The sequence below is a fragment of the Callospermophilus lateralis genome, chromosome 7 (assembly GCF_048772815.1).
Source record: "Callospermophilus lateralis isolate mCalLat2 chromosome 7, mCalLat2.hap1, whole genome shotgun sequence".
Taxonomy (NCBI): domain Eukaryota; kingdom Metazoa; phylum Chordata; class Mammalia; order Rodentia; family Sciuridae; genus Callospermophilus; species Callospermophilus lateralis.
Window position 1 is genome coordinate 127,064,374 of NC_135311.1, and position 26,448 is coordinate 127,090,821.

At 46.9% G+C, this 26,448-nt stretch overlaps 1 protein-coding gene across 1 annotated transcript; it reads right to left on the minus strand.

Moving 5' to 3' along the window:
- Positions 1-1,419: 1,419 nt before the first annotated feature.
- Positions 1,420-26,448, minus strand: Rcan3 (RCAN family member 3). The gene is made up of 5 exons (XM_076863203.2): positions 26,296-26,448; positions 18,662-18,914; positions 4,188-4,361; positions 2,748-2,919; positions 1,420-1,677 (listed from the first exon to the last, which is right to left on the minus strand). Exons 2-5 carry the CDS (start codon positions 18,857-18,859, stop codon positions 1,496-1,498), a joined length of 726 nt encoding a protein of 241 aa, XP_076719318.1. The 5' UTR covers positions 18,860-18,914; positions 26,296-26,448; the 3' UTR covers positions 1,420-1,495.

Here is a 26,448-nt window from a genome sequence, read left to right on the forward strand (position 1 = left end):
TGTGGGTTGTTTGTGTAATAGAGTTTAAGTCCTCAGAAATAAATTTACTATAATAAGAACTAAAGTACAACAACAGGTTACCAACAATACACAGATATTATGGTTGGAATTTCTGCGTTTTTCTTTCTTTGCAGTGTAGCCACTGTGGTTTATCAGTTCTAACTCTGGTGCAACTCCCTCATATCTGTCTGGGGAGCTCTGGACACCTGCCCCACGAAGAAAACAGCAGAGAGTAGACAGCCAGCGGCCACCTGGCCGACAGCAGAGCATGCTCGGTTACAGGCCTCTTCTGTTAAGAGGGACCGCAAATTCTGAATAGAACAGAGAGAGGGCATTAAATAGACACTACTTCTACCTTGGGAGGTACAAATACACATTCTGAAACATAAGTGAGAAACTATCCTGTTTTAGGGAAAAACGACAACTATAAGCCAACAAAAGAAATTTCATTGAAAACAAAAGTATGACCTCTCCCCTCACCTGCTGATTCATAGAAAAATAGTATGTCTGACTTTTCTTCCGCAGCAAGCTGGAAATATCCCAATGGAAAAATTTAAGAGTCTTCAGAAAAAAATCTCATGGTTACCTTTTCTAATTTCAAGACCATTAATGGCATACACAAATATACATACAGCACAGAAAAACAACTAGTGGCTGACAGTGCTGGGGAAGGTAACAGACTGCGGAGCACACAGCCTGGCTCTCCAGAGGCTAGAACTGGGGTCCCCAATGGCAGGACGCAGCAGCCACCCCAACCCAGCCAGTCAAGCTTCCTCCTGATGTGTCCCTCTTCCCATGTACCAGTTCTTCCCCAGAAGCCCATCTGGGGGTGAGGGGGACATACCAGGAAGAGCCACCTGCATGCAGCACTCCCCCAGCTTCTAATAAGAGCCTGCCAAGGCTAAGAAGAGCGCACACACTGGCTGGCGCCACTTGGTTCTGATCATCATAGTGGATTTGGCATTTCTTTCCCCAAGGTTAACCAAAAAAAAAAAAACTTGGAAAAAGAGAAAAATGATTCATTATCAATAATTATGAATTATTCTGTATTTCAGGTTTCTTTTCGTGCAAAACAAAAAGTCATGTATACCAAATAACAATTACCCTTGATCAATGTATTATACCAAAATAAAAACACCCAGCCAGATGATCAACACTGTAAGATTATTTTTAAATCTGTAAAAATGGGACTGCAAACAGGGTGCCACGGCTCCATGTGTGGTACCCAAGCCGAGTGGAATCAGGGGCGCTAACCTTGCTGGGGTGGGGAAGCCATGTTCCTAGTTGTCACTGTTTAAAACGGTCATCAGCGTCACATCTTGGGGGCTAATCCTTTAACCTGCCATTTGGAGTGTCACTCAACATTTCAAACAGGTGAAACCACGTCCCACCCGCAGCGAAGGGCACAGCCCGGGTCCCTTGCAGCCTCCCGCCCTGGGGCCACAGCGCCCCCTGGAGGCGACGGCCAGCGCTGCGGCGGAGGCTGGCGCCGGCCTCACAGCGCACAGTCGAAGGCCTGGGGCTCCTTCCCCGCCGCGCTGGGGGGCTCGGGGCGCCGGGTCTGGGTGATTCTCTGCTTGGGGAGCTTTGGTTCCTCTTCCTCAGCTTCGCTCTCACAGACGTGCACCACCACGCTCGGTGTGGACTCGGTCCCCGCGTGCAGTTCGTACTTCTCCCCTGTGGAGGCAAGAAGGGCCCCGAGGCGTCATCCTCAGCAGGAAGAACCGCGGGTCCCTCGGACATTTGTCCTTTTAGCATTTCTATTATTGATGATTTTAAAAAATCATCAGACCCCATGTCAGAGTACCTCATCTTGCTTTGGTGTTACAGACTCCATGACGTCAGGCTCTATATACAACGGTGTCCGGGGCCTGAGGTCTCGCAGACCAGCAGGTGGATGCCCCCGACGGGCAGGAATAATACCGAGAACCTGGGGCACTTCACGACGGCGTCAGCGTCCCCCAGGGGCGCTGGTGAGGCTCCGGGCAGCACCGGCCACCTACCCCAGGACCTCAGAAGCCAAGCAGGTGGCTCCGCGTCTCAAGAATTCCCAGCCCCTCCTCTGATCAAGCCCCTCCGAGAGGCGAGGCGCCGTCCTGGGCGGACAGCTAGCACGGAATCCGTGTCTGCGTCACTTTAAAGGGATGGGACAGGCGGGGAGAAATCAGGGAGGCACGGTCACAAATGGAAGCTCAGAGAACGATTCGGAAGGGATGACACGACAACCAGTTCCTTGAGATACAACGTCGTTGTCATCTTCTGGTACATGACGGGGCCAGTGAGAGCAGGCAGCTAACACCGGTCCTAGAATTTGTAACAGTGAAGACATTAAGCCGGGCTGGTGGTGCAGCCCTGGAATCCCAGTGGCTCAGGAGGATCATGAGTTCAAAGCCAGCCTCAGCAATTTACGGAGACCCTGTCTTTAAATACAACTTAAAAAGTGGGGGGAAGAGCTGCAGATGTGGCTCAGTGGTTAGGCACCCCTGAGTTCAATCCCTGGTATCATCAAAAAAAAAAAAAAAAAAAAAAAAACCCAGAACTCTTGAGTGTCATGCAGTGTTAAGTTGATCCCTGAAATCACCGTGGACATTAGGGTTATCTCTATAGAGCAAAGAAACAAAGGCTCAGAAAACTGAGGCTTCAGAACTCGCTCAGGATCTCGGAGCTGGAAAATGTACAGCAGGAATCTGAACCCAGGCTGGCGAGACTGTCTTGGGACAAAAACGGGAAAAACCAAAGTTGGTTACCTGGCCCCAGTTTGGACACGGCGCAGAGCAGGTCGTAGTTTATCACGGGCATGGCGTCCTCGCTCTGTGTCCACCCCACGGGGGGCGACGCGGGAGGGGAGATGAGGAACTGTTTGGCAGGCTGAGGGGGCAGTAAGTAGGCTTTGTCCCGGGCCTCGCTGGACATCTGCACCTGCAGGAAGGGAGACACTCACAGCCACTCTGCGGACGGGGCGGTTTTTCTTCGTTGCCATCATGACACGAATTGTCACACTGTCTTAGAGGAAATGTGAAATCTCCCTTGAGCGTCTTCCAGCCCCAGGAGGGTGGGGGGGGCTCCGCTGGGCTCACTGTAGGGGGCCACGTACATCAGGTGCTCATTGAGGAGAATGAATGAATGACCAGGGAAAGGCACAGCAGGAACCACTTCCCAAAGGTGAGGTGAGCTACGGTGTGGCCTGCTCTCAGGGGGCGCTACTGGGAGACGGGAGCCGCGGAAGTGGGGACTAATGGCAGTCTTCAGCCAGTGCCTTGAAGGGGACAGGGGACCCCCGCCTCTTCCTTTGCTGCTTCTTCTGGCCATGAGGCAAGTGGCCCTGTTCTCCCTGAGCTCTGGCCACGAGGTGCTGCCCTCACCACAGGCCCCAAAGCCAGGGGCCAGTGATCACCAAACCTCCAAACTATGAGCCAAACCACCCGCTTCTCTTTATAGGTCAGTTATCTCGACTGACGCAGCCCCCTTGTTAGAAGACAGGTAACCGTGCATCTGACTTCGCCCTCCCTTTCATTCAGGTGGTCACTGGGAATGCAAGATGACAAACCTCTCGCTTTTCATTTAGAAGACAGACTCGGGGAGGGTGGGGATACTTATTATTTTGGAAGATAAAACAATACACTTCATGAGATCTAATGCCTTTGTTTCATTGATTCCTTTGAGAAAAAGACTGATTTATTAAAGAGCCGCACCCATGCAGGATCAGAGAATGAGAGCCCTGGCCCGGGGATCACTACCAGCCGAGCCTTCCCGCAGGGTTCTGCGCCCCCTCCTGGCCATCCCTTGGATTGGCAGTTTTTTTCCAAGAGGGCTCCTCAGAGAAATCAAAACTCAGAAAAGTGATTTGAGAGACTGTTCTCTCACATCTCAGGAGGACGTCGCATCCTAAGTGCCAGATACAGAGGGAACAAATTAATTCACTAACCATAGGGTCCCAGGGCTTAACCCTCACAGAGCCCTCATTGAACAGTGCTGCCAGAAAAATGAATTCCTACCATTTCAGCAAAACAAAGGTTAGGAGGATAAGTATATTCAGAAGGTAAATTAGACCACGTACCTATAAAACAAAGGGAAATTTACATTATTTGCTGGCTGGGATGGTTTGTTTTGAAAACCTCTGATTTGATGAGACAGAAGAGGAGGAGGTGGAGAGATTCAGAGAGCAGGTCCCCCACGCCGAGACGTACCTGTGCGAAATACAGCTTCAGCTTTTTCCCGTTGAAGTCTGTTTCATGGAGTTCGATCCGAGCTCTTGCTGCTGCTTCAGGTTTGCTGAAATTTATTCTGACTCTTCTAAAGCTTTTAAATAACTGAAAGGTAACCTGGTCATCGTAGAGGGTGAAAAGTGCTTCAAATCTCTCCTGTAAATTGAGGAACAGCAGGGTCCAAAGAATGGGGGGAAAGAGAAGAAGCAGATTTTAAGGCTACGTTCCAAGTGCACACAATATATTGCAAGGAAGCCACTTTCCATTTAATGAAATGAAACTTAAATAATTAAACAGAAGTACTGGGGTAAAACTCATTATCTTTTTACCAAAAAAAAAGAGCATAATTCTCCTGCAGGCACCTGAGATTTAAGATCCTCAAATTCATATGCTAAATTCTGCAATTTATACTTATTTTAAATAAAATGGACCTTATTAAATACTGTGTAGGTTTGAATGCTATAAATATAAGGTATAAATATGCTACAAACATGTCTAATTATAGAACAAGAACATTGCTACTGTTTTGAAGTCGCCAGCGCCTGAGTTGTTTACCTCCTCATCATATTCTGTTCCTCCACCCTAACCGTTTCTGGAATTTTGTGAATATTCCCTTGCTTTCTTTTCATAGTTGCACAATGTTTATCTGTGTCCTTAAAAATGGAATCACACAGGGGCTGGGGATGTGGCTGAATGGTAGAGTGCTCACCTAGCACACATGAGGCACTGGGTTTGATCCTTGGCACCACATAAAGGTTACTGTGTCTACCTACAATTAAAAAAAAATTTAAAAATGGAATCACACTGTATATATTCTACAACTTGTGTTTTTGTTTCCTTATTGCTCTGTTCCTGTGTTCTTTTTCAGTGCTGTCTAGTATTCTATGGTAGAGCCATACCACAGTTTATCCGTTCCAACAAATGTTGTGATTTGGATGCCTCCAGTAATTTTTTTATTCCTACTACAGTGCTGCTGTGAACTTTCTTGTACAAAGATGTTGCTACCCTTATGTATGAGATTCTCTACTGGTACACGTGGCACTCTGGGCCTTGGGTTGGCACATCTTTACTAGATAATGCTAGATAGTTTTCCAACATGTTCGTACCCATTTCTTCTCTAAGAGCGGGTATGTGTTCTGCTTGTTCTGTATCTGCCTACCTTTGACAGTTAAACTACCAAACTTTATCCACTAGAGGTAGGGACAGGAAATGGACTCTAATGACAATAACTCATATTTCCTTGAATAATAACAAGGCTTAGCCTCATTTCACATTTATTGATTATTTGGGTTCTTCTTCCTCCCCTTCCTCCTCCTTTTTGGCACTCTGCCTCTGAACTACCTCCCCAGTCCCCATATCACTGCATGAGACAGGGTCTAAGTTGATGAGGCCAGCCTCGAACTTGTGGCCCTCGGCAGCCTCAGCCCCCCCGCCCCAGGCATGGCCCCACCCGTGACAGCTAATTACTGAACAAGAACAGGTTACATCCTGACCATGTCTTTTGCTTGCTTTTCTACTGGGTCATCTTTTTTTTTTTTTTTTTAATTGAGTCGTGGAAGTTCTATAAATTCTTTGTCAATTGTATGGGCCACAAGTATCTGTGGTTCTTTTCCCCCTTTTTAGAAACAGAAATTTTGAATTTGAACACTTCTGAATTTATGAGGGTTTCCTTCTGTGCCTTTTATGCCCTAATTCTCCCACACCCAGAGACCATGACAATGTTTTCCTAGACTGCCTTCTAAGGTTTGTGGTTCTGCCTTTCACATGTAGGTCCTTATTCAACATAATTATTAATTAATCACATAAAGTTCTTCACATGTAGACTGTCACACGAGGTAGCATCTACCCTGCTGCCAACCGCTGTCCTTCCCCCCACTATAATCAGGTTGCATTTTCTACATGGAATGATACAGTATGCGCTCCTTTTGGGAGGAATGTGGCTTCTCTCACTAAGTGTCATTGCTCTGAGATTCAGCCATGTGGTTGAGTTCTATTTTTGTTCCGATGTTGAGCAGAATTCCGCCAGACAGGTCCCCATCCACTCACCTGCTCACAGACACCTGGGTCGTCTCCAGGTTTGAACTGTTATGAGTAAAGCTGCTGTAAACGTCTGGGCATAAGGTTTTGTGTTTGGTTTTTATTTCTTTGGGACAAATACCTGGAGTGGAAGGGCTGAATGTATGTGAGGTATGGGATTTATTTCTCCGACACTACCAAACTGCTTTCTAGGGCGGCGGTACCCTTTCGCATGCTAGACCCGGTACTACGTCTGGATCTTCAATGTCATAGAAGCAGCTTTAAAAGAAGGTCGATTTTAAGACAAACCCTATTTTTGTTACTATATGTCACTATATTGTTTTTATATGTTATTATATTGTTTTCATATATTAAAGTGAAATGAACAAATACATATCATAGACAAAGAATTTTAAGATAGCACATCCGTTATTAAGTGAAAACATGTAAACACATGAAAAGTTGATAACTATTATCATTTCTAAGGGCGTTCACTGTTCCCTCAGCACCCGTTTCAAGACTTGCTAATTTAAAAAAAATTGGAATGAAGATGCTGTGAAACCACATTACATTAAGTTTTGGGGGATGGGTACTGGGGATTGAACTCAGGTGCACTCGACCACTGAGCCACATCCCCAGCTCTATTCTGTATTTTATTTAGAGACAGGGTCTCACCGAGTTGCTTAGCACCTCACCATTGCTGAGGCTGGTTTTGAACTTACAATCCTCCTGCCCCAGCCTCCTAAGCCGCCAGGATTCAGGCATGGGCCACTGGGCCCAGCACATTTCATTCTTGATAGTAGCTTATTTTAAATGTTTTAAACAGTAAGCAAATATTAAAATTTCCATGAGTGATAGCTAAACATCGGTACTGAACACAGCAGAAAGGGACATTAAGGCCGAAACTAATGAAGCATGGCTGGTGAAATATTGTCATTCTGCACATAAATTGTTTTCTTTGTCCAGGATAATAATAGGACTTTTTTTTTTTTTTGGTACTTGGGATTAAACCAGGAGACTTTACCCTAGCTACCCCCCAGTGCTTTCCTTCTGTCTCTTTTCTTGAGACAGGGTCTTGCTAGACTTCCCAGCCCGGCCTCCAACTCCCAATCCTCCTTCCTAACCCTCCCAGAGAGGCTGGGATTACAGGCATGCGCCCTGCTACTATTTATTCCAAATACCTCCCAAGAAGGGATTTTCCTGTGTCAAAATGCCGGCATGACCCACACTACCTTGCAAAAAGTTACTTGTATCAATTTTTCTTCCTACTGCCCTTCAAAACAATTTTTTTCTCATTCCAGAAACACACTGTAATTGAAAGTACCCTGCAGATGGTAGTGACGGATCATCCTGTCTCTGCCTGCTAAATCCCATTACCTGTGACTTAATCAAGAATTTTTAAAAATGGTGAGGCTGCAGCTCAGTGGTAGAGAACATTCTCAATACACAAGAGACCCTGGCCTTGGTCCCCAGGGTGCATACGGCTTTACACACACGCACACACGCACACACACAATTATACACAAACGAAGTCATGCAAGAGTTGATGAGTAAGTTTTTCTAGGTTTTGTGTTTGTTCCCTTTCATATTCATTTTCTCCTTTATGTAGCATAAATACGGTTTATGAAATATGTGGAATCTGCCTGTGAGGGAGGTCCTGCAGAAACCTGAACATTGTGTAAGCGGCAAAACTTAGCGGTTGTGTATCTCTTCTCTGAAATGCTTGGGAGCAGAAGTCGTTCAGGTTGGATATCTGCACAGACTTTACCAGTTAAAAATCCCTAATCCCCAAATCCCAAATCTGAAATGTTGTGAAAGTCAAAACTTTTTCAGCACCAACACAATGTTCAGAAAGTTCTGGATTTTGGAACATTTGGGATTTGGGGGTTGGGGATGCTCAAGCCATATTAACTGAGGGAAAGTAAAGGCCCTCAGTAGGTGGCCTCCCGGAGGCTGCCCCTGACGTCACAGAAGGGATTTAGAAGCCTGGGGACAGAAGGAAGGATGGGATCTGGGAAAGTGAAACGAACCCGACGGGCGGTGACCGTTGCAGTTAGCAGCTCAAACACCAAATTATGATTTTTCTCCTTAGAACGGTTTCTGCAGTAACTCACTTTCATAAGTTTCTGAATTTCCTAATATGAAGTTGGCATCACCTGCCGTAAGGGAACGGTGGTACGTTTCCTCCAGAAATTTCATCCTTCAAAATATTAAAAAATGTATTTCATCCTTCAGATACAATAATGGGGACCCCAACATCAATCATCCTCAGCCACGCTCCTCCAGGGGCCACCAGCGCGCCCCTCAGGCAGCAGAGTCAGCGGGGCCACCGCACCCGCAGCCTCACACCAGACCCCGGGCTGCTCAGGCCGCAGAGCAGAGGCTGCCTCCAAGTCACCTGCGGCACCTGAGCAGCCGAGAGTACACCAAAGACCATGTCCCCAAATGCCAAGGAATGACGCGTGGTCAACTTCTCCAGGACTCAAGAAGAGCCCTGGGGAGCCGGGCGACGGGACCCCACAGGGCCTCCCGGGAGGTGGGCCAAGCAGGTCTTCTGGACCCTTCCCCGCTGCCCTATGTGGACACAGGACACAGTGGTGTGTCTGTCCATCTCACCAGGGAGCGACTGTGTTAACGCCTTGCTGCACCCCTCTGCCCTGCCTGGATGCAGCGAGACCCTCCCTCCTCAACACTAAGCCAGCAGGAAGAAGGACTTCCCTGGTGGGAAGCGGAGCTGCCGCCCACTCGCCAGTGAAGTCATCTCTGGTCCCTGAGGCAGGATACTGCCACATCCTGTGTGATACATTTCTACAGGGGACAGGGACTGCAGGCTCCTCAATGTCATGGGCAAGGCCTCCATTTCTGCCTGGTGACAGGCAAAGAATCTACTGTGGTCTTAAGGTCTGGGTCTCTCCAAAATTCCTGTTGAAATCTAACCCCCAATGTGGCAGCAGTAAGAGGTGACTAGGTCAGGAGCAGGTCCCCTTATAAATTGGATTAACATTTGTATGAAAGAGGCTTGAGGACCACCACTGGGGACACAAAGAAGGTGCCATCCATGAGGAATGGCCCTCATCAAACACCAAACCTGCTAGAGCCTTGATTTAGGACTTCTCAGCCTCTAGAACTGTAAACAATACCTGTTTATTGTTATAAACTACCCAGCCTCAGGTGTTTTGTGATAGCAGCCCAAACTAAGACACTGCCTTTGTTTCTTCTCAATCATTACTGCCTACTAAAACAACCAGAGGAAAGAACTTGACTGGCCAGAAAATGGCACATGTACAGCTGAGCATGATGAATTGAAAACTTTGGTAATCTGAGCCCTTATAGAATTCTGGGATCTGAATTCAAAAGAGACAGAGGGGAGAACATATAAAGAAATTCAAAACCTTCTAGTATCTTATTTATTTATGCTGCTTCAACATTTTTCCAGATCAGAAAGAAGCATGTAAATGAATCAAATTTCAAGAATATACAAAATACTACCTATTTGTATTCTGATGCTTAATCTATTTGTAAATACTCTGCCTACTGGAACACAAATCTTTAAAGGGCTATGCTTCCCCCTCCCCAACCTGCCCCCCAGATCTGTCATCTCTACACCACGTGCAACAAAAAAGGTCACCACGATAGATCTTTTTCTTCTTTAAAAATTTTTGTTTTGCAGTGCTCAGAATTGAGCCCAGGGTCTCGTGCATGCCAGGCAAGCACTCTGCCAGTGAGCTACACCCCAGCCCAGAAAGTCACTTCATGGCCTGGCTCAGGGTGGGGTGGTGATGAGAGATATCCTTGATTGGAGTGCTGGTCACAGGGAGAGTCTGTCACAGTTCACCACACTGGACACTTTCGCCAAGTTAATAACCAATGCACACAGAAAAACAAAAGGAGGCAGGAAGGGGAGGCTATAGCTGCGGAGACAGAGGAGGCTCGTGGGCCTCGGCCTCACCGAGCACAGCCTGTGGGACCAGAGCCTGCTTCCTGAGTGCCCGTCACCAAGCTGGCTGTGAGCACAGGAAGGTGGCTCTGGCCACAACACATCCTTAGATATTAGTAGTCATTCTGCTTGTTAAAATTTCTTTCTTCTGTAGCTAATCTAGAGAAGACCCATCAGCACAGAAGTTATTTTCAAGCGTCGGTAGCCTCAGAACACCTAGAAAACGCACCTAGAAAGGGGTGCAACGTAGCCCCGCCCAGCACACCCAGGCCAGGTGCCCACACACCCAGGCCGGGCATTAAGAGCTAGGCTGATTAGGCAGCTGTCAGGTCTGCGCCAGGAGTCCTGCACGCACACGCTGTTTTCAAGGTTTGAAGGCACTGTTCCCACGCAGTGGCACTTAAGCCATGTGGCCCATCCATAAAGAACACTTTTTTTGGTCTTTCTGGAAAACACTTACTGGAGACATGTAATCTTCAGAACCGCAGGTCTGAGAATCCACAAGTAGGCTTTTTTTTTTTGCGATGCGAGGGATTAAACCCAGGGCTTTGCAGTGCTGGGAAAGCAAGATCCCTGCTTCTGACAGCTGGTTTTTGTTCTGGAGCCTGAAGGTGGTTTGGTTGTTTAGTTATGAAGCCCACCTCGGCTCGCTCACCTGCTGGGCTACTTTGGCCATTGCTGGGCACCTTGGAGGGGCAGGCAGGCATTTCTCTGAAGTCTCAAGTAGCCCACAAAACTCTTCTGGCTGGAACCTGCCCAGGCCCTTGAGCTCAAACGTACCATCGTAAGACAGGTGAGAAAAGCACTCAGGCGAGTTTTCCTCCTGCAAACCACACACATTGCTCCAGGACCCACCAGCTGTCTGGGTCCTGCAGACCGCTGCCGCATACACTCCGGGGTCAGATGCCCAGGTCAGCCAGGAGGGTCCACGCCAGCTGCACGGGGAAACCCACCACGCTGCTCAGCAGGATGCCCCGACCCTCACGGCCTCTGCCTGTCCCGAGAAAGTCCAGGTCCTGCACCCCCCCTCTGCTCCCGGAGTGGAGTGCAGGCCTCTGCCTCAGATGCTGGCCAACCCTGTCAGAGACGATGACATCAACCCGATGACCTCTGTGACTTCGGTGACTGAGCACAGGCTTCATACCTAAGCCACCTCCTCTGAGCAGAGAGGATCCCTTCCTGAGGGCTGCAGCTCTGCCACTCGCCTTTGGTGTGGATAAAATACTCCTGTGTCCAGAAGAGACGGCCCATTGCTTCAGACATGAGGCCACAAAAAAAGGCCTCGGGAGGAGCCCACAGCCTGGACAGGTGACTCTGGGAAGGTGTGTGGTGTCCACAGCTTGTTATCGGCACGGCAACAGAACCCTGTCCTGGCTCTACTATACAGCTGTGTGACTTTGGGCAAGGGATTTCCTTGGCTGTGCCTCCAAGTCCCCTGCCTGTTATGAGGATGATAGCAACACCCACTTCCAGGGGCTGTTGTGAGGACAATGAGTGAAAGAGCTCTTGCAGGGGTCCACGGGCCCATCCAGCCGCAGAAAAACTGTTCTGTACCACGGGGGTCCCCGGAAGGAGGCGAATGTCCAGGGATGACACTAGATGAACTAGACCGCGGGCATGGGGAGTCGCTGATGTAGGATCAGAACTCGCCCCTCCTAACAGTCCCACCCACTGCTGGCCGCCCAGCTGGGAGACTGTCCTCCAGAAGGCTCGGGTACACGGGTGACAAGGTACACCACCACCAGTGACATCACTGGCCACTTCCTAGGATCCTCAGCCCTGTTCCTGTGGTCCTGAGCACCCTGAAGCAGAGGACCCTGCCCCTGGGCAGTGAGCTCTGACCTGGTGGAGGGGCGTGCGGCAGGCTGCTCCACAGTCAGACTCTGCACAGTCACTTCTGCGGCTTTTAACCTTATTAATTCCATCTTTTGGTTTTGTTTTCTGTTGGTTAAAGTGAGCGGCTCCCGATGGCCTTGATGGTGGCTTGCCACCAGGGCCTCGTCAGCCAGGAGAGTGAACTTCGCTCACCTAAAGCCCAGCCAGAGGCTGATGTGAAGTTATCAACATCAGCAAGAAAAAGGAGCAGCAGTCCTTCATCCAGGTGGGTCATATAAGTCCCCACGGCCTGCCTGGGCGCCGGGGACTGGAGAGGGCTGGAGACCCGTCTCTGGTCGTCTGCTTCTCTGTGGCCCCTCATCCAGGTCTCTCCGGAGGTCCCTCCACTCCCCCACTCATGGGCTAAGCCGGGGAGAGTGAGGAACCCAGGTGGCCGAGTGCAGTGCTGACGGCACCGAGGCTCACCCTCCTCCTGACAGTTTCTTTCCGTGCACACGGGAGGATGGATGGGAGACCCATCTTTCCAAAGGCAGGTGAACTCGAAGGACCGTCAGACACAACCATGGGAAGGAATTAAAGGAGGCGCATTATTTTGGTTTTTTGGAAAAAAATCTTCCTGACTCTTCCTGAAGATTTGTTCTGGAAGCTTTACATGGGGCGACTCGATGGAGTGGACACATGCTGATGGGCAGTTTGGGGGTCACAGTGGGGATCCCAGCTAAAAAGAGGGATCACTTGGAGGGTGGCCTGGCATGGGGTGTCGGAGCCCAGCAGGGTTGAGGACGGCATGTCCAAGGGAGGGCAGCCCGGCACAGGATGCAGAGGGAGGGTGTCCAGGCAGAGGGGCCAGAGGACAGGCCAGGTGAGAGGGGAAGGGGGAACACACAGGCAGGAACCCTGTAGAAGGGGTATTGGTGTAGGAGGTGGCCCAGGACACACAGGAAGGGGGTGGTGGCAGCGACACAGTGGGGGAGGTGACTGAACCAGTGAATTTGGAAGCAAATTTCTTCTCTCAGAGAAAAGTGTCATAGGGCTGGGGATGTGGCTCAAGCGGTAGCGCTCGCCTGGCATGCGTGCGGCCCGGGTTCGATCCTCAGCACCACATACAAAAAAAAATTTACTCTCTAAAAAAAATAAAATATGTATTTAAAAAAAAAGAGAGAAAAGTGTCATAAATTTGAAAAGGGAGAAAAATGGAACATATCCTTTAGCTTTTCCTGGAGTTGGGAGGAGAAGGTTCCACATGGCACCTGTAAATATGTCTCTACATTTCCTAGCTGTGTCCAGTGAGAGGCCAGGAACAGTGACCGTCCAAGAGAAGCGAGCACAGCTCCTCCCACACCTTGATTTCTAAACACTTCACCGAAAGTCATCAGTGAAATGGTTGATAACAGGGCAGGGGCTGGGAAGGCACAAAGCGATCCTGAATATCAAGATGTGCTAAAAAGTAAAGAATTACCCAAAAAACAACGGGCACATGTCCGAAGACCCGGAGCCACCTCATGCAGGGCAAAGACAGGTCCTCCCACTTTTTTTTTTTTTTTTTTCAGTACTGGGGACAGAACCCAGGAAGTTGTACCCACACTCCTCCACGGAGCTACCTCCTCACCCTTTTTACATTGAGACAAGGTCTCCCTGAGTTGCCCAAGCTGACCTTAAACTTGTAATCCTCTTGCCTTAGCCTCCCAAGTAGCTGGGATGATAGAGGTGTGCCACTCCACCTAGCTGGGGTTTTCTATTTCTTAAAACAAAACAAAACAAAACAAAAAACAAAAAAAAACAACTTTGGGATTTTGATAGGTATTGAGTGGAATCTAAATTTTTTGGGTAGTAATAGCTGAACCTCTGAATCGGTAGGTTCTGCATCTGCAGAATCAACCAACCATAGACTAAAAATATAGTTAGGTCTATGACAGTTGTGTTTATAAAAACATCTACAAACATCTTCATTATTCCCTCCACGATACAGTGTAACAACTACTTACACAGCCTTGCACTGATAAGTCATCATAAGGAATCTGTAGGTGACACTAAGTACACAGGAGGATGTGCGCAGGCTCTGCCTTTCAGGTAAGAACACCCACAGAGTTTGGGATCCATGGGGATCTTGGAACCCATTCCCTACAGACACCCAGGACGACCATATTGAGGTTTCATAGTTCTCAGTGTGCAAGTGAAAAAGGAGTTCTAAAACAAGCCATGATCATGAGCCCACTGGATATCCTTGACCAGGATTTCTTCTACCTTTCAATGTCTGTGATTCTCCAATATTTAATGTAGCCTTGAAGCTAACTAAATCTATTGAGCTCTTGGCCAGAAAAGCACAATAGATTCAATCAAACATTCATTTATTGAAACCTTTTGATGTTTCAGGCTGTTAAAAAACACATTTCACTGTAACAGGAACATTCTCCCTTGAGTTGCCCCTTCAACAAATCACTTTTCTCAAAACGATTTTACTTCTGGGTGGAACACAGTGCTGGGACACCCGATAACTGATTTTAGTCTGAAGACCAGAGAATTGGCTCATTTAACTAACTTCCAAATGCCACTTGGTTTTCTTATTTTTCTTTATATAGAACAATTTAAATAGTGCACATGACTACACAGACCCCAAAAGAATGTGGTCACTGTATCTGGGATCATAAATTTCAGATTAAGTCTCCAACTTACGACGTAACCTCCCTCTGCTCCTGATTCTGTCTCTTGGTCACAGCACGCCATGGTTAATCACCAACAGCCAGTGCACAGAGTCCATCCATCCCACAAACACTTACAGGTGTTACTCTGCCCTGGGAGCTCAACCAGATGCTGAGTGTCCCTGATCAAGCAGAGATGTCTTGAGATACCCCATTAAAGTGAGGAAAACACTCAAATAAAATGGCCTGTGGAGAGCAGGTCAGTGGAAGTCATTCTTTATCCACAGAGACTCTCTTCCAGTACCATTTACTGAATCCACGCAGACACTCAGACCTAAGGCTCACCTTGTAAGAACATATATTCTGAAAACTCGTCGTGCTCCAATCAGAAGTCCAATTTTTCCTTCTTTTAAGAAAGGGAAAAATACAACAAAGAAGAAATGCCATCGTGCTGGGAAAAACCCAAATCCAGAAAAGTGAAGCACTAACCCGCAGCCATCCTGACGGAGCTGCTATTCGCTGGCACCTGAAGAGTGCGGCCACCTGCTGCCGAGGAAATAAGAATGTTTATGGTTTATTTTCTTTGGGTTAATAGTTCTCCTCTCACGTGCATTCTGTTTTTAAGAAACAATGATGAAAACAGAGCCCAAATCCAGCAAATTTACCTTTATGTGGTCATGGCACCTGTGTTATTTGGTCTAGTGCCACTTGGAAGGATGTGAAAGCTGGTTTTAATGATAAGATGGCCATAAAGACAAAAATCTTTTCAAGTCAGGAAAAAAGTTCTTTTAAAAATAAAGTGTTTAATTGCAATCAGGATGGATTTGTCTGAAATCCATCAGAAGTGTCCACTCCTGAGTTCTACACATGTGTGGATCACCTGCATAAACAGGTGATTCCAGAGCCGGGCCTGGTGGCGCACACCTGTAGTCCCAGCTACTGGGGAGGCTGAGGCAGGAGGAGCCCAAGTTCCAGGCCAGCCTCAGCCACTTAGTGAGACCCTGCCTTAAAATCATAAAAAGGGCTGGGGATGTAGCTCAGGGTAGAGCAGCAGGTGTGAGGCCCTGGGTTAAATCTCTAGCACTGCAAACAAAATACTGGTGATTCCAGGAGAAAAATAAAGCCAAACAGGACACTGACATTGTAACCATTTGATTTTACCCACATTTTATGTCTAATTGATGATCTTTCTGTGTGCGTATGTGTGTGTGTATTTTACAATTTCAGACATCACTGATAAAATGATTGTCTAAAAGTCACCATGACTAGGAATTATCTACAAGGTGAAGTCTGCTGAATTGCTGCTGCTACTAGAACTTCCGCTGAGATGATTTTTGATATGAATTTGGGTTAGATACAACCCCCAGGTTATTTAAAAAATGAAAACCAACAAGGACTCACCCCGTTGGCAAGTTAAAAACTCCTTAGATTGTGGTTAGAAAAGGTTGAAACAGGCTTAAGATTGTGAGGTTTCTTGGGCTGGGGCTCAGAGATAGCATGCATGAGGCACTGGGTTCCATCCTCAGTACCACATAAAAATAAAATAAAGATATTGTGTCCACCTAAAACTAAAAAAATAAATATTAAAAAAAAGATTGTGAGGTTTCTTGCAAGAATTCTTGTGAGTATAAATTTGGGATAAACTGGTTTGAAGAACTTCTCAAAAACTTTCTCAAAGTTTTTGCAAGTTCAAGTTCCTTGTGTGAAACAGGGTAGTGTTTGCATATAAGCCACAGCCCCCCCATCTACTTTGAATCCTCTCTAGATTACTTAAAATTCCTAACACAATGCAAATGCTATGTAAATAGTTGTCACAGAGCGCTGCTTAGGGGCGGTGACAAGGAAGAAGGCCTGCACAGCACACATTTATGGGAGCCATTTGGGCGGACTATTTTCAATCACCCACAGAGTGACAAGAAGGGCTGGGGGTCATACATGTGGTTTCTCACATCAATCAGCAAGATTCACTTGTTTATAATATAAAAATTTTAGAGCTCTTAAAAAGATGAGAAAACTAGGAAAGACAATTTCAAAATTTCCAAATTGTGACTGAACCCAGGGCACGCCTCTAATCCCAGCGGCTTGGGAGGCTGAGGCAGGAGGATCATGAGTTCAAACCCAGTCTCAGCAATTTAGTGAGGCCCTCAGCAACTCAGTGAGACCCGGTCTCTAATAAAATACCAAAAGGGCTGGGGCTGGGGCTTGGTGGCTAAGTGCCCTTGGATTCAATCCTGGTACAAAAAAAAAAAAAGGAAATAGCATTCATTAATTAAAATGACCCCCAAAGACACAAAATTCAGGATGGTGACCCCCGGTTGCTCCATCACAGGGAGGGTCATCTGTAGGCAGGTTTACTTGGAGAACCCGTCTCCTCCTACCACTCCACCTCTACTGTCAGCTGACCTTCCGCACAGCTCGGATGGCCGTTCCTCTGCTGGGAGCCTGCAGGGAACACACCCGAGGGAAGGCATGCTCCTGCACTGACCCACACTGGGCACGATGGCGCCACCAGCCCAACTTCTGCCAACCACACAGGATGCCTTCTGCTTCCTAGTGTGCCCAACCTCCTGACGCAGTTCTCTTGTTCCTTCTGTTCCCTCTAGCCCCAATTCTCTTCTTTTCCAGCTAAAAATCAACGCCACAGCTCCTCACTGATGTCACGTCCTCTGGAGATCTTGGATTTCACCTGGTGTGATCCTGTCTCCTTGGAGACCTCAGAACACTGGCAAGCGCTTCCCAGAGTGGTAGCATGCCACCTTACATCACCACGGATGGCCATCCCTGGGACACAGAAGGGTCATGCTCTAACTGCGAACAATTGGCATGGTGCCTCATGCACTGTAGGTGCTCAGGCGTGGACTGAGTTAAACTAAGTTCCACTTCAGGAAGAAAGGAGTTTGAGTGCACAGACAGAAAGAAGGGGCAGTGAGGTATTTTTCAGAAGAAGATCAGAACATGGGAAACGCAGAGCAGCGGCAGAAATCCATTACTTCTGTGAGATTAAGACCTACGGACTTATTTAGAGAGGTGTTATGGTGCACACCTGTAATCCCGACAACTTGCAAGGCTGAGGCAGGAGGATCCTAAGTTTGAGGCCAGTCTCAGTAAATTAGAGACACCCTGTCTCAATAAAAAAATGTGGGGTAGGGTGGGGTGGGGCTGTGGCTCAGTGATAAAGCACCTCTGAGTGTAATCCCCAGAACAAAAGATTAAAAATAAATAAATAAATAAAAGACCTATGGGCTTTTGAAGTTAAGGTGGAAAAATACACACACACTCCCACATATAACCTCTTTCCAGGTAAATAACAAATGAACTAAAGGAGAGTAACTTTTAAAGAAACAAACTGAGGCCAGGTGTGGTGGTGCACACCTGTAATCCCAGTGCTCAGGAGGCTGAGGCAGGAGGATCACAAGTTCAAAGCCAGCCTCAGCAATGGTGAGGCCCTAATCAACTCAGTGAGACCTTGTCTCTAAATAAAACATCAAAAAATAAGTATGGGGACGTTGCTCAATGCCCCTGAGTTCAATCCCCAGTACCTCCCCACCCCCCCAAAAAAAAACTGAATTATTTTTCCCCATATGAGTCATCAAAAGTAATAACAAAAAAATGTTTTAACAATGATGCTACAATGAAATCCTAACTAGTCCTAATTGGCTGTATGTAACTAGCCCCAGGAAAAAGTGCAATTCCTTCTTTTATGAGTATTCCCCTGGAATAGGAAGATGAAAATCTTGAGCTTTTCCTTAATTACAGTCTCCAAAAAAGAAAGAATAAATGAATGAGTAGATTGAATAAGACTTATTTGAAGTCCACAAAAGCTAGTGCTTCTCACAATATTGGGGGAAGGGGCTGGTTTTTAAACATTCCCTATGTATCTGGTGTAAACTGTACTCCTCTATAATACAACACGAAGGGCTAAAGTCTGACATGCTTTCTGTTGAATTTGTCTCGGATCAATAACGTGGGCTTCCCCCAAACCCATGTTCTCCAGGCCAGAAGTTCAGGGTGGACAGGATGCTGCCTACCTTCTGCTCCTGGACTTCAAACACGGCCTCGTGGACACTGCAAGCAAAAAGTGAGGTAGGCAGGTCACTTAGATCCATCATCTCTTCCAAGTCGTCTTCGTTTTCACCAAAGACCATCTCTTCCTCCTCTTCCTGGTCACTGCTGCAGAGGTCTGATTGGCTGTCATTCCAAGATTTCATAGTGTCCCTTAGCATCATCCCCTAAAAGCAGGTCTATTCCGTTTTTCAAGTTCTTAGGATATCAATAGGGCACCTACAGGTAAAAAGAAGAAAACACCGAGGTAAAACTCTGAGTGCCACCTAAGGTTCCATTCAACTGGTCTCAAGACAGCAGTTCATCAGGTATAGCCATTCTATCCAGGAAAGATCCATCAGCCTTCAAACCAACGTCCGCCAGCCCTCACAGGTGAATTCTATGTGTGCTGATTTGATTTGTTCAGCAGGTTTCACAGGGTAATGACAGATCGTGAAAAAACCAAGAGTTTTCCCATGACACTGGGAAAAGGAGGATCATATCAACCCGTTCACTGGCTGACAAGCAGCAGTAAGAAAAAAATGTGAACGAGCACTGCCTGCACATATTTGTTTTGTATTTTAGCTCTAAAACATTGAAAGAGGCACAGCAGAATCAAACCCACGCAGAGCCGCTCGCCATCTGTGCCCTGAAGTACGGTCTGATGCGCTGCTTCGCCTTAACGGGGTTGTTTTTTGACGTATTCTCTCAAGACCTCAGTTACTCAGAACCAAAAGTCCTCTATGAAGTCAGTCTTTGTAAATACGTCTTGGAAATATTTACGGTGGCAAAGTTTTAACATAAAAGGCAATAGAAAAGACGTCCTTTTTCTGAACTTTTATTAAACATCACGAATTTAAGTTAAAGACCTGGAGGCGACAGGGTCCCTCTGTTAAACACCAGAGCAGAAGCTGTTCTTGCTGTTCACGCGTGTTACACAGGTCCCCCCAACACCCCGTATTCCAAGATCAACATACCATTTAAGAACGAGTGCCTGAGGCACAGGAACACTAAGTGATCATGGGTAAGGCCACCTCAACAGCTCCTGAGATTTTTCTCTTTTATTTGTAGAATGATCATCATAGGATAAAATAGGGTTTCTCCCCACCCCCCATTATTCTGATATTAATCAAGACTAATTCTAAAAAGTTCTGCTGCTTGGTACTGGGGAACACTGGATGAATGGGACATGGTTCTTATCCTCATGGCGCCCCGGCCCAAGCAAGAATGTCCCCTCCTGGGTGCCAGCCATCCTCAGGGCTCCTCCTACAGCATCCCGTCCCCTGACCTGTCTGCTCAAGCCCTCCTCCTGCACCTGCTGCTCCTCCTCCTGGGCTGACACAGGTGCTCAACACCCCCACCTCGGACTCTCCCTTCCCCCCTTCTACCCTTCACCTTTCCTACCAACTTCCTGGAAAGAGCCGTCCCCATTTGCCTTCTTACAGTCCCTCGCCACCTGTCGCGCCCCAGTTCAGTGCGGCTGGGCGTCCGTCACCATCTTTTAGCTCCCACTGTCCTCATTACGGACAGCAGCAAGTTCTAAGAGGACGAGGATTTCAGGTCTCAGCTGTGACTGCCGCACACGACCTCGCTGCCCACCCTGTCCACTCTCAGAGCTCCTCAGGCCCAAGGTCTCCTCCTCACCCACCGCCTCCGCACTGCTGCACTGGCCCCGCCTCCGCCCTTCACACCTGACCTGCGCGGGCCCCGCCCACTCCCCCTGCTCCTCCTCCTCCTCCATCTTCCCGGGGGGTCTGTCCGTCAGGGAGCTTCACCCACCAGCCTTCTCAGCCGAGTTTCCCTGTGGTCCGCGGGGTGCCCCGGCGCTGTCTCTCATTTCACCTGATTCTTGAGCCAGGAAGGACAGCACCATGCCTCCCCTTCCCAAAGGAACGACGGCTTTCCTGCCCATTTCCTTCCATCATGCCACACCCATCTCCTTGACCAACCCCTCTCTCAGGCCTGTGCAGGCAGGGCCCTGCCCTTGTTCCAAGGGCTCACTGCTGCAGTGTGATTCTCTGGCCCCAGGTCTCCTCTTCAGCTGATGTGTCCTCCTATTCTCAGAGACCCTTCTCTATGGCTTCATTTAGGTAGAGGATATTTCCCATTTCCCCTCTCCGTGTTCGTCACACCTCCTCTGAGCTCCTTTCTCTCAAATATTCCATATTTTCATGTTGGAGAGTCAGGATCACAGACATGATCAAGGCCGTGGGAGAAGCAAGGGCAGAATCTTGCTTGCCCCACCAGGGGACGGGGGTGAACAGGGTAGAAAAAGCTGCAAGAGACTCTGAGCTGCTCCTCGGCCCCTCTTGGGTATAAGCACTGGAAACTTCCAAATGTCTGTGCCCAGACTCAGGCCCTTCTCCTGAGTTCTAGGCTTGTATGTTTGGCTTTCCACTGAACAGATATCTTTCTGGGAAGCTCGAAGGTCCTACAATTGTTTTGCACTTATTCCTTTAATTAGATTATGGCGCCAGAAATCTCCAGTCTCGGGGGCCCCAGGAGGGTGGTGCGCTCTCACACCGTGGTTTCCTTATCATCTTTGAGGCCAAGATGTCACGTGTAGAGTCCCTCACGTCTCTGTTCTATATTATGATCATTTATTTGCAAATCGCCCCTGCCTACAGACTGTGAGTGCCTTTGAATTCCCAGCCCTGGCATGGTTTGCAGCCCACCGTGGCTTAACAAGGACTCCTCAACAGAAGCAGAGAGCACCGTGACGACCCCACGGGCGGCACGTCAGCACAGACAAAGGGAAATTTAATTCTGCATGGGATTAGAGACAGGCTCTCAGAGGAGGCTGTGGTGAGACTTTCAGGTTGAACAGAGCTTCCGCAGGAAAAGAACCGGGTGTGTTCCGCGCCAGGCCAACAATGCGTGAGCGCAGCCAGGGAGACAAAAAGATGAGCACGCACACAGGTCACATGCTCTCAAGTGGGTGCGGTGCACGGGGTGGAGGGGGTGGCGGGACAAAGCCAGACAGGCAGGTGTGAGCTGGGCTACAGAGCTCAACACAAAACCAGTCCCATCAGCACACCATGGCCGTGACAAAACCAGCCCCATTTAACTTCCAGTGACACTGTTTTTATCTGCTCCTCTCCCAACCCATTATGAAGAGGCAAAGAAAATATCATGTCTAGATTTTTAAGAGGGTGATAAGTTGTGTGTGTGTGGGGGGGTTCTGGATGGAGAGATTTTGAGAAAGTGAGCTCATTTTCTGTGTGTGTGGTATCGGGGAGCAAGCCCTGGCCCTGTGCATGGTATGCACACTCTACCACTGAGCTCCCCCAGCCCCCAGGCTATGTTTGATAAGACTTTTTTGTTTGTTTCAAGTTCCCTCCTCCAACCCTAAAAAGAAGAAATAGGTGAAGGATTGTTTCCTGTGCTCTAACATAAAAAAACACACACAAATCTTAGAATGATATACCTTCATTTCCTGTTTTCTACCTTCAATTTTGAGTTAACTTTGTTCTTTTGCTAGAACTTCAAACAGAAGTTATAAGAATTGTACAAGGAACTCCTAAATAGTCTTTACCCAGAGTTACCAATTTTGCCCATTTGCCTTATCATTCTTTGTCTCTATTTAAAAAAAAAAAATTATGAAATATTTTTCATGTGTTTTGGTCATATATTAGAGACTGAACCCAGAGTGCTCTACCACTGAGCTACATCCCCAGTCCTTTCAATTTTTGAGACAGGTTTTCACTAAGTTGCTTATGTTGGCCTTGAACTTGTGATCTTCCTGCCTTAGCCTCCTGAGTTACTGGGATTAAAGGTGTGTGCCACCACGCCCATCTTTTTCTCTATTTTTATACACATGCTCTGAACCATTGAAAATAAGATGAAGTATATACCCTTTTCCTCCCAAGTGACTTCAATGTATAAGAACAAGATCATTCTCTTATATAACCTAAAGTATCAAAAACATCAATATAATCCTACCTAATTAACAATCCATATTCTTTTTTTTTTTTTTTAAGTACTGGGGATTGAATTTACGGGCACTCAACCACTGAACCTTATCCCCAGCCCTATTTTGTATTTTATTTAGAGACAGGGTCTCACTGAGTTGCTTAGCAACTTGATTTTGCTGAGGCTGGCTTTGAACTTGTGATCCTTCTGCCTCAACCTCCCAAGCCACTGGGATTACAGGTGTGAGCCACTGCGCCCAGCTCATATTCAAATTTTGTCAGTTATCCCAACATTGTCCCTTCAAAGTTTTTAGATTACTATTAATTTATTTGTATTTATACCAAAACATTTCAGTAATATTTATAGTATTGCTACATTTTGTTCACTCACAAATTGTAACATACTTAAAAAGGACAGACTACTAAGAAGCCACAGTAACTATAAGACAAGTCTGAGCAGTCCTTAAGTATACCCCAGAAAGATTCAGGCTCCATAATCAGCCTTCCTAGGATTGGATTCTGGCTCCTTAAGTACTCTATGTTAGATGAACTCTTTTGCTTATTTCTTCAACTATAAAATGGAGATAGTAATCCTCACCCAGTAAGAATAATTAAGGAGATAATAGTAATTAAGTAAGGAGAATTAAATGAGAGAATACATGCTCATATCCAGAATAATACTTTGCATATAGTCTGTGCTTACTCATTAATTAACATAAGCATGATCTGAGTTAATGCACTGTTGGGCTGAAAGGACCCCAATAGTATCTGAACCACTGGTGGAACTGATATTCAAATCATGAAAAAAAAACAAAAAGAAGAAAAACACATATCTCCAAATGATCTAATTCCAAACACCAAAAATAAATTAAAAACAAATAAAGCAACAAAAATAAAACTAAGTTTGTATCACCAAGAAAACTGTTTACTAGCAGACTTATCAACAATGTGAGCTCCTTAACTACCACTGGTGATAGTAATCTGATTCCAGAATGAAAACATTTGAAGATTTAAAAAACAGAGCTAGGGAAAAGGCCACAGTGCCTTTTTAGGGGCCTTACAGAATTTTAGGTCACCATACAACGCATACAATATCAGAGACATTATCATTCAGATTTTGGTTCTCTTGCTAAAGACAAACCAGGAGGGTTTTTTCAACATTGTCAACCATTACATAATTTTCTGACATCAGAAAATTACATGTGAAAAAGACAGTAATATGGAGGGAGGTCATTTAAGGTAACTCAGCTGCTGTTTAAAAGGTAAACTATGTTTCACTAGGACAAAGAAAAAACCGCAGAAGCCCATTGGTTCTTTGAGGCTGTTACTGGAGTTTCTGCCAACTCTACTCGACTCTATTGCAAGACCACGCTCTCCCTCTGTTCACTAACCCAGGGAAATCTCGACCCGCCCAGCAGAAATGCTGAACCCACATCCTCCAGCTTCTGTAAGCAAAGGTCTGAGCTAATCAGGGTTTAGCATCATCTCCAGCGCAACTGTAGCTGGGGCTGGCTTCTGGCAAATTGTTTCTTCATGGAAACATCAAATGAGTGGAAAAACTCCAAGGAGCAGAACCATCTGCTGCACTATGACAAGCCCTGTGACAAAAGTAATCCATCAAAGCAAAATGTCACGCACGCGGAGTTGATCTTGCATTTTCTGCTCTGATAAGAAAAAGGTAAATTCCCCTTGGGGCTTTTGAACAAATAATTTTTTGAAAATAATATGCTTCCAATTTGGGGAACATTTTAATACCTTAGCCAGATGCACTTTTTAATGTTTTGGGTATGTTCAAAATGCTACAACAGTCCTGGAAGCAAATGTGTACCTCATTTGAATTTATAATTTAAATTTCTAAAAGGCCACTCAGGACTGACAATGTGGAGGTTCTGAATGTCTATCCCGAAGCCTCTATCTTCTCATTTCTTCTCATTTCCCGCTTACAGGTAAAATGTTACCATTTTCAGTAGCTGAGATTAAAAAAAAAAAAAAAAAAAAAAAAATTGGTGCAATAGTAAAGCAAGTGAAAATTATGAGCTGGGGATGTAACTCAGCATTAGAGTACTTTCCTACCACTTGAGAGTCTCCATCCCCAGCACTGCAAAAGGAAAAAAAAAGAAAGGTGAAAATTAGATTTTTTATATTTTGGGTGTGTTCATGACCTATGCTGTTTTTGCTGCTAATTTAGCATTGGTCCTGTTACAATTGAGGTTCCTGCTGCCCCAGAAATAGTAGTATCTGTTAGCATGAGAGAGAAAACAGAAATAAACAACAAATATAAACTGTTGAGAAAATAATAACAGGCCTTAAAGAATAATTTAAGTACAGCCATGAAAGTCTCATGTTATTTGTTTTGCTGTGTATAATTTACTTCTACTCAATATAATCTCTACCTTCCAGGAGCAAAGTGGAGATCCCTGACCAGCCTCTACCTTCCATGGTATCTGGGGCAGGGGCCCAAGAAGCAAACACCACTGATTGCCCCGGCTGCCATTATCTCACAAGCTTCAGCTGAATACATTTCTAAGTCACATTACTCTTCACCAAGGTTTGGTTTTTCTTTAGACCAACAACTCCTACAACATCAGACAGAATCTCATTTCTTACCCTAATGTTCACGTTTTAAAGCTTTACAAGTGTTACATTTCAACAGCAGGAAAAATCCTATTTTCCCATAAAAGCACAGAAATCTCTACCCAAGGAAACCGTTTGCCAGTGAAATGAAATGTAAAGCTGATGATATGGGTAATGGTACTCTGAGTTTCCCAGCTTTTTTCAGTCTTCCTGCATCCAAAGTCCATTTCTAGAATAAACCACATAAACTCTCCAGCAGAAGAATGAATTTGTGCGATGCATAAACATCTAGACCCCGAGTCTTCATAGTATGTTTTTACAGTTTAATATACTGAACCAGAGCTAATGAGATTAGTCTTAAGGTATTTTAAGTAGTACATCAGAGACTTCTATTAAATGCAGACTTCCATGCAAAATTCAAACAATGTATTGTGCTGGGTAGCTTTCAATGAGGGAAATCGAATATTCTTGGCTTTGAGCCCTATACCAAAACATCACTTTAATCCTAGAGTGTATCTGAAACACTGTGAATTGCTCCCTACTCTAGAATCCTAATCTCTAAAGGAGATGATCAGATTTTGCACGGAAGCTGGAACGAAGCGACCTGGAACAGGTCACTAATGATTGCTCTACCTGTGCAGGGAGCGGATGGGGCAGGTAACAGGTTGCAAGAAGTCACAGAATAAATGCATTCGGCGGTTATCCACGCATCGCGGGGAAGGGGCCCTGGAGGAACAGGGGGGCTTCCACCTCCTGGCCTGGGTTTACCAACTGCACCTCTCCTCCCTCCAGGGGAAGAGCGGGCCTGCCAGCTTTTCGAAAAGTCAGTTTGTGGGAGAAAACTGCAGGTGGAAGGGAGAAAGCTTGGTGTTGGTGGTGGTGGTGGTGATGGGGGGGGGGGCTGGGACAACCAGGAACACCCCCCCACACCGCCAGAGAAGACCCTGGGCGCGAGAGGGCTGGACGGGGGTCCTAACCGCAGCGCCTCGGGGGAGCCCCCAGCTCACGGGAGCCCACCCCTCCCAGGCGCCTCCGACGGCCGCTGTTTTCACTTTTAGGGGCCCCGCGCCCCGGCCCGGGCTGCACACCTGCTGGGAGAGGCCCTGCGCCGGCCTCGCGGGGAAGGGGACACTCACCTGCGCGCTCACCGCTGCGGGAGGCAGGACCGAGGCCGGGGCCGCCCGACGGAGCTGCGGGGACCAGGACGCGGCGACCAGCGCTGCCGGGGGCGCACAGACGCCGGGGGCCGGGCGGAGGGCAGAGCCGGAGCCGCCGCCACGCCCTCGACG

Coding starts and splice junctions, on each gene's coding strand:
- Rcan3 (XM_076863203.2), bottom strand. CDS start 18,859: ATGATGCTAAGGGACACTATGAAATCTTGGAATGACAGCCAATCAGAC. Junction 2,920..4,187: donor TGAAGCTGTATTTCGCACAG/GTACGTCTCGGC, acceptor CCCTTCCTGCAG/GTGCAGATGTCCAGCGAGGC. Junction 1,678..2,747: donor CGTGTCCAAACTGGGGCCAG/GTAACCAACTTT, acceptor TTGCCTCCACAG/GGGAGAAGTACGAACTGCAC.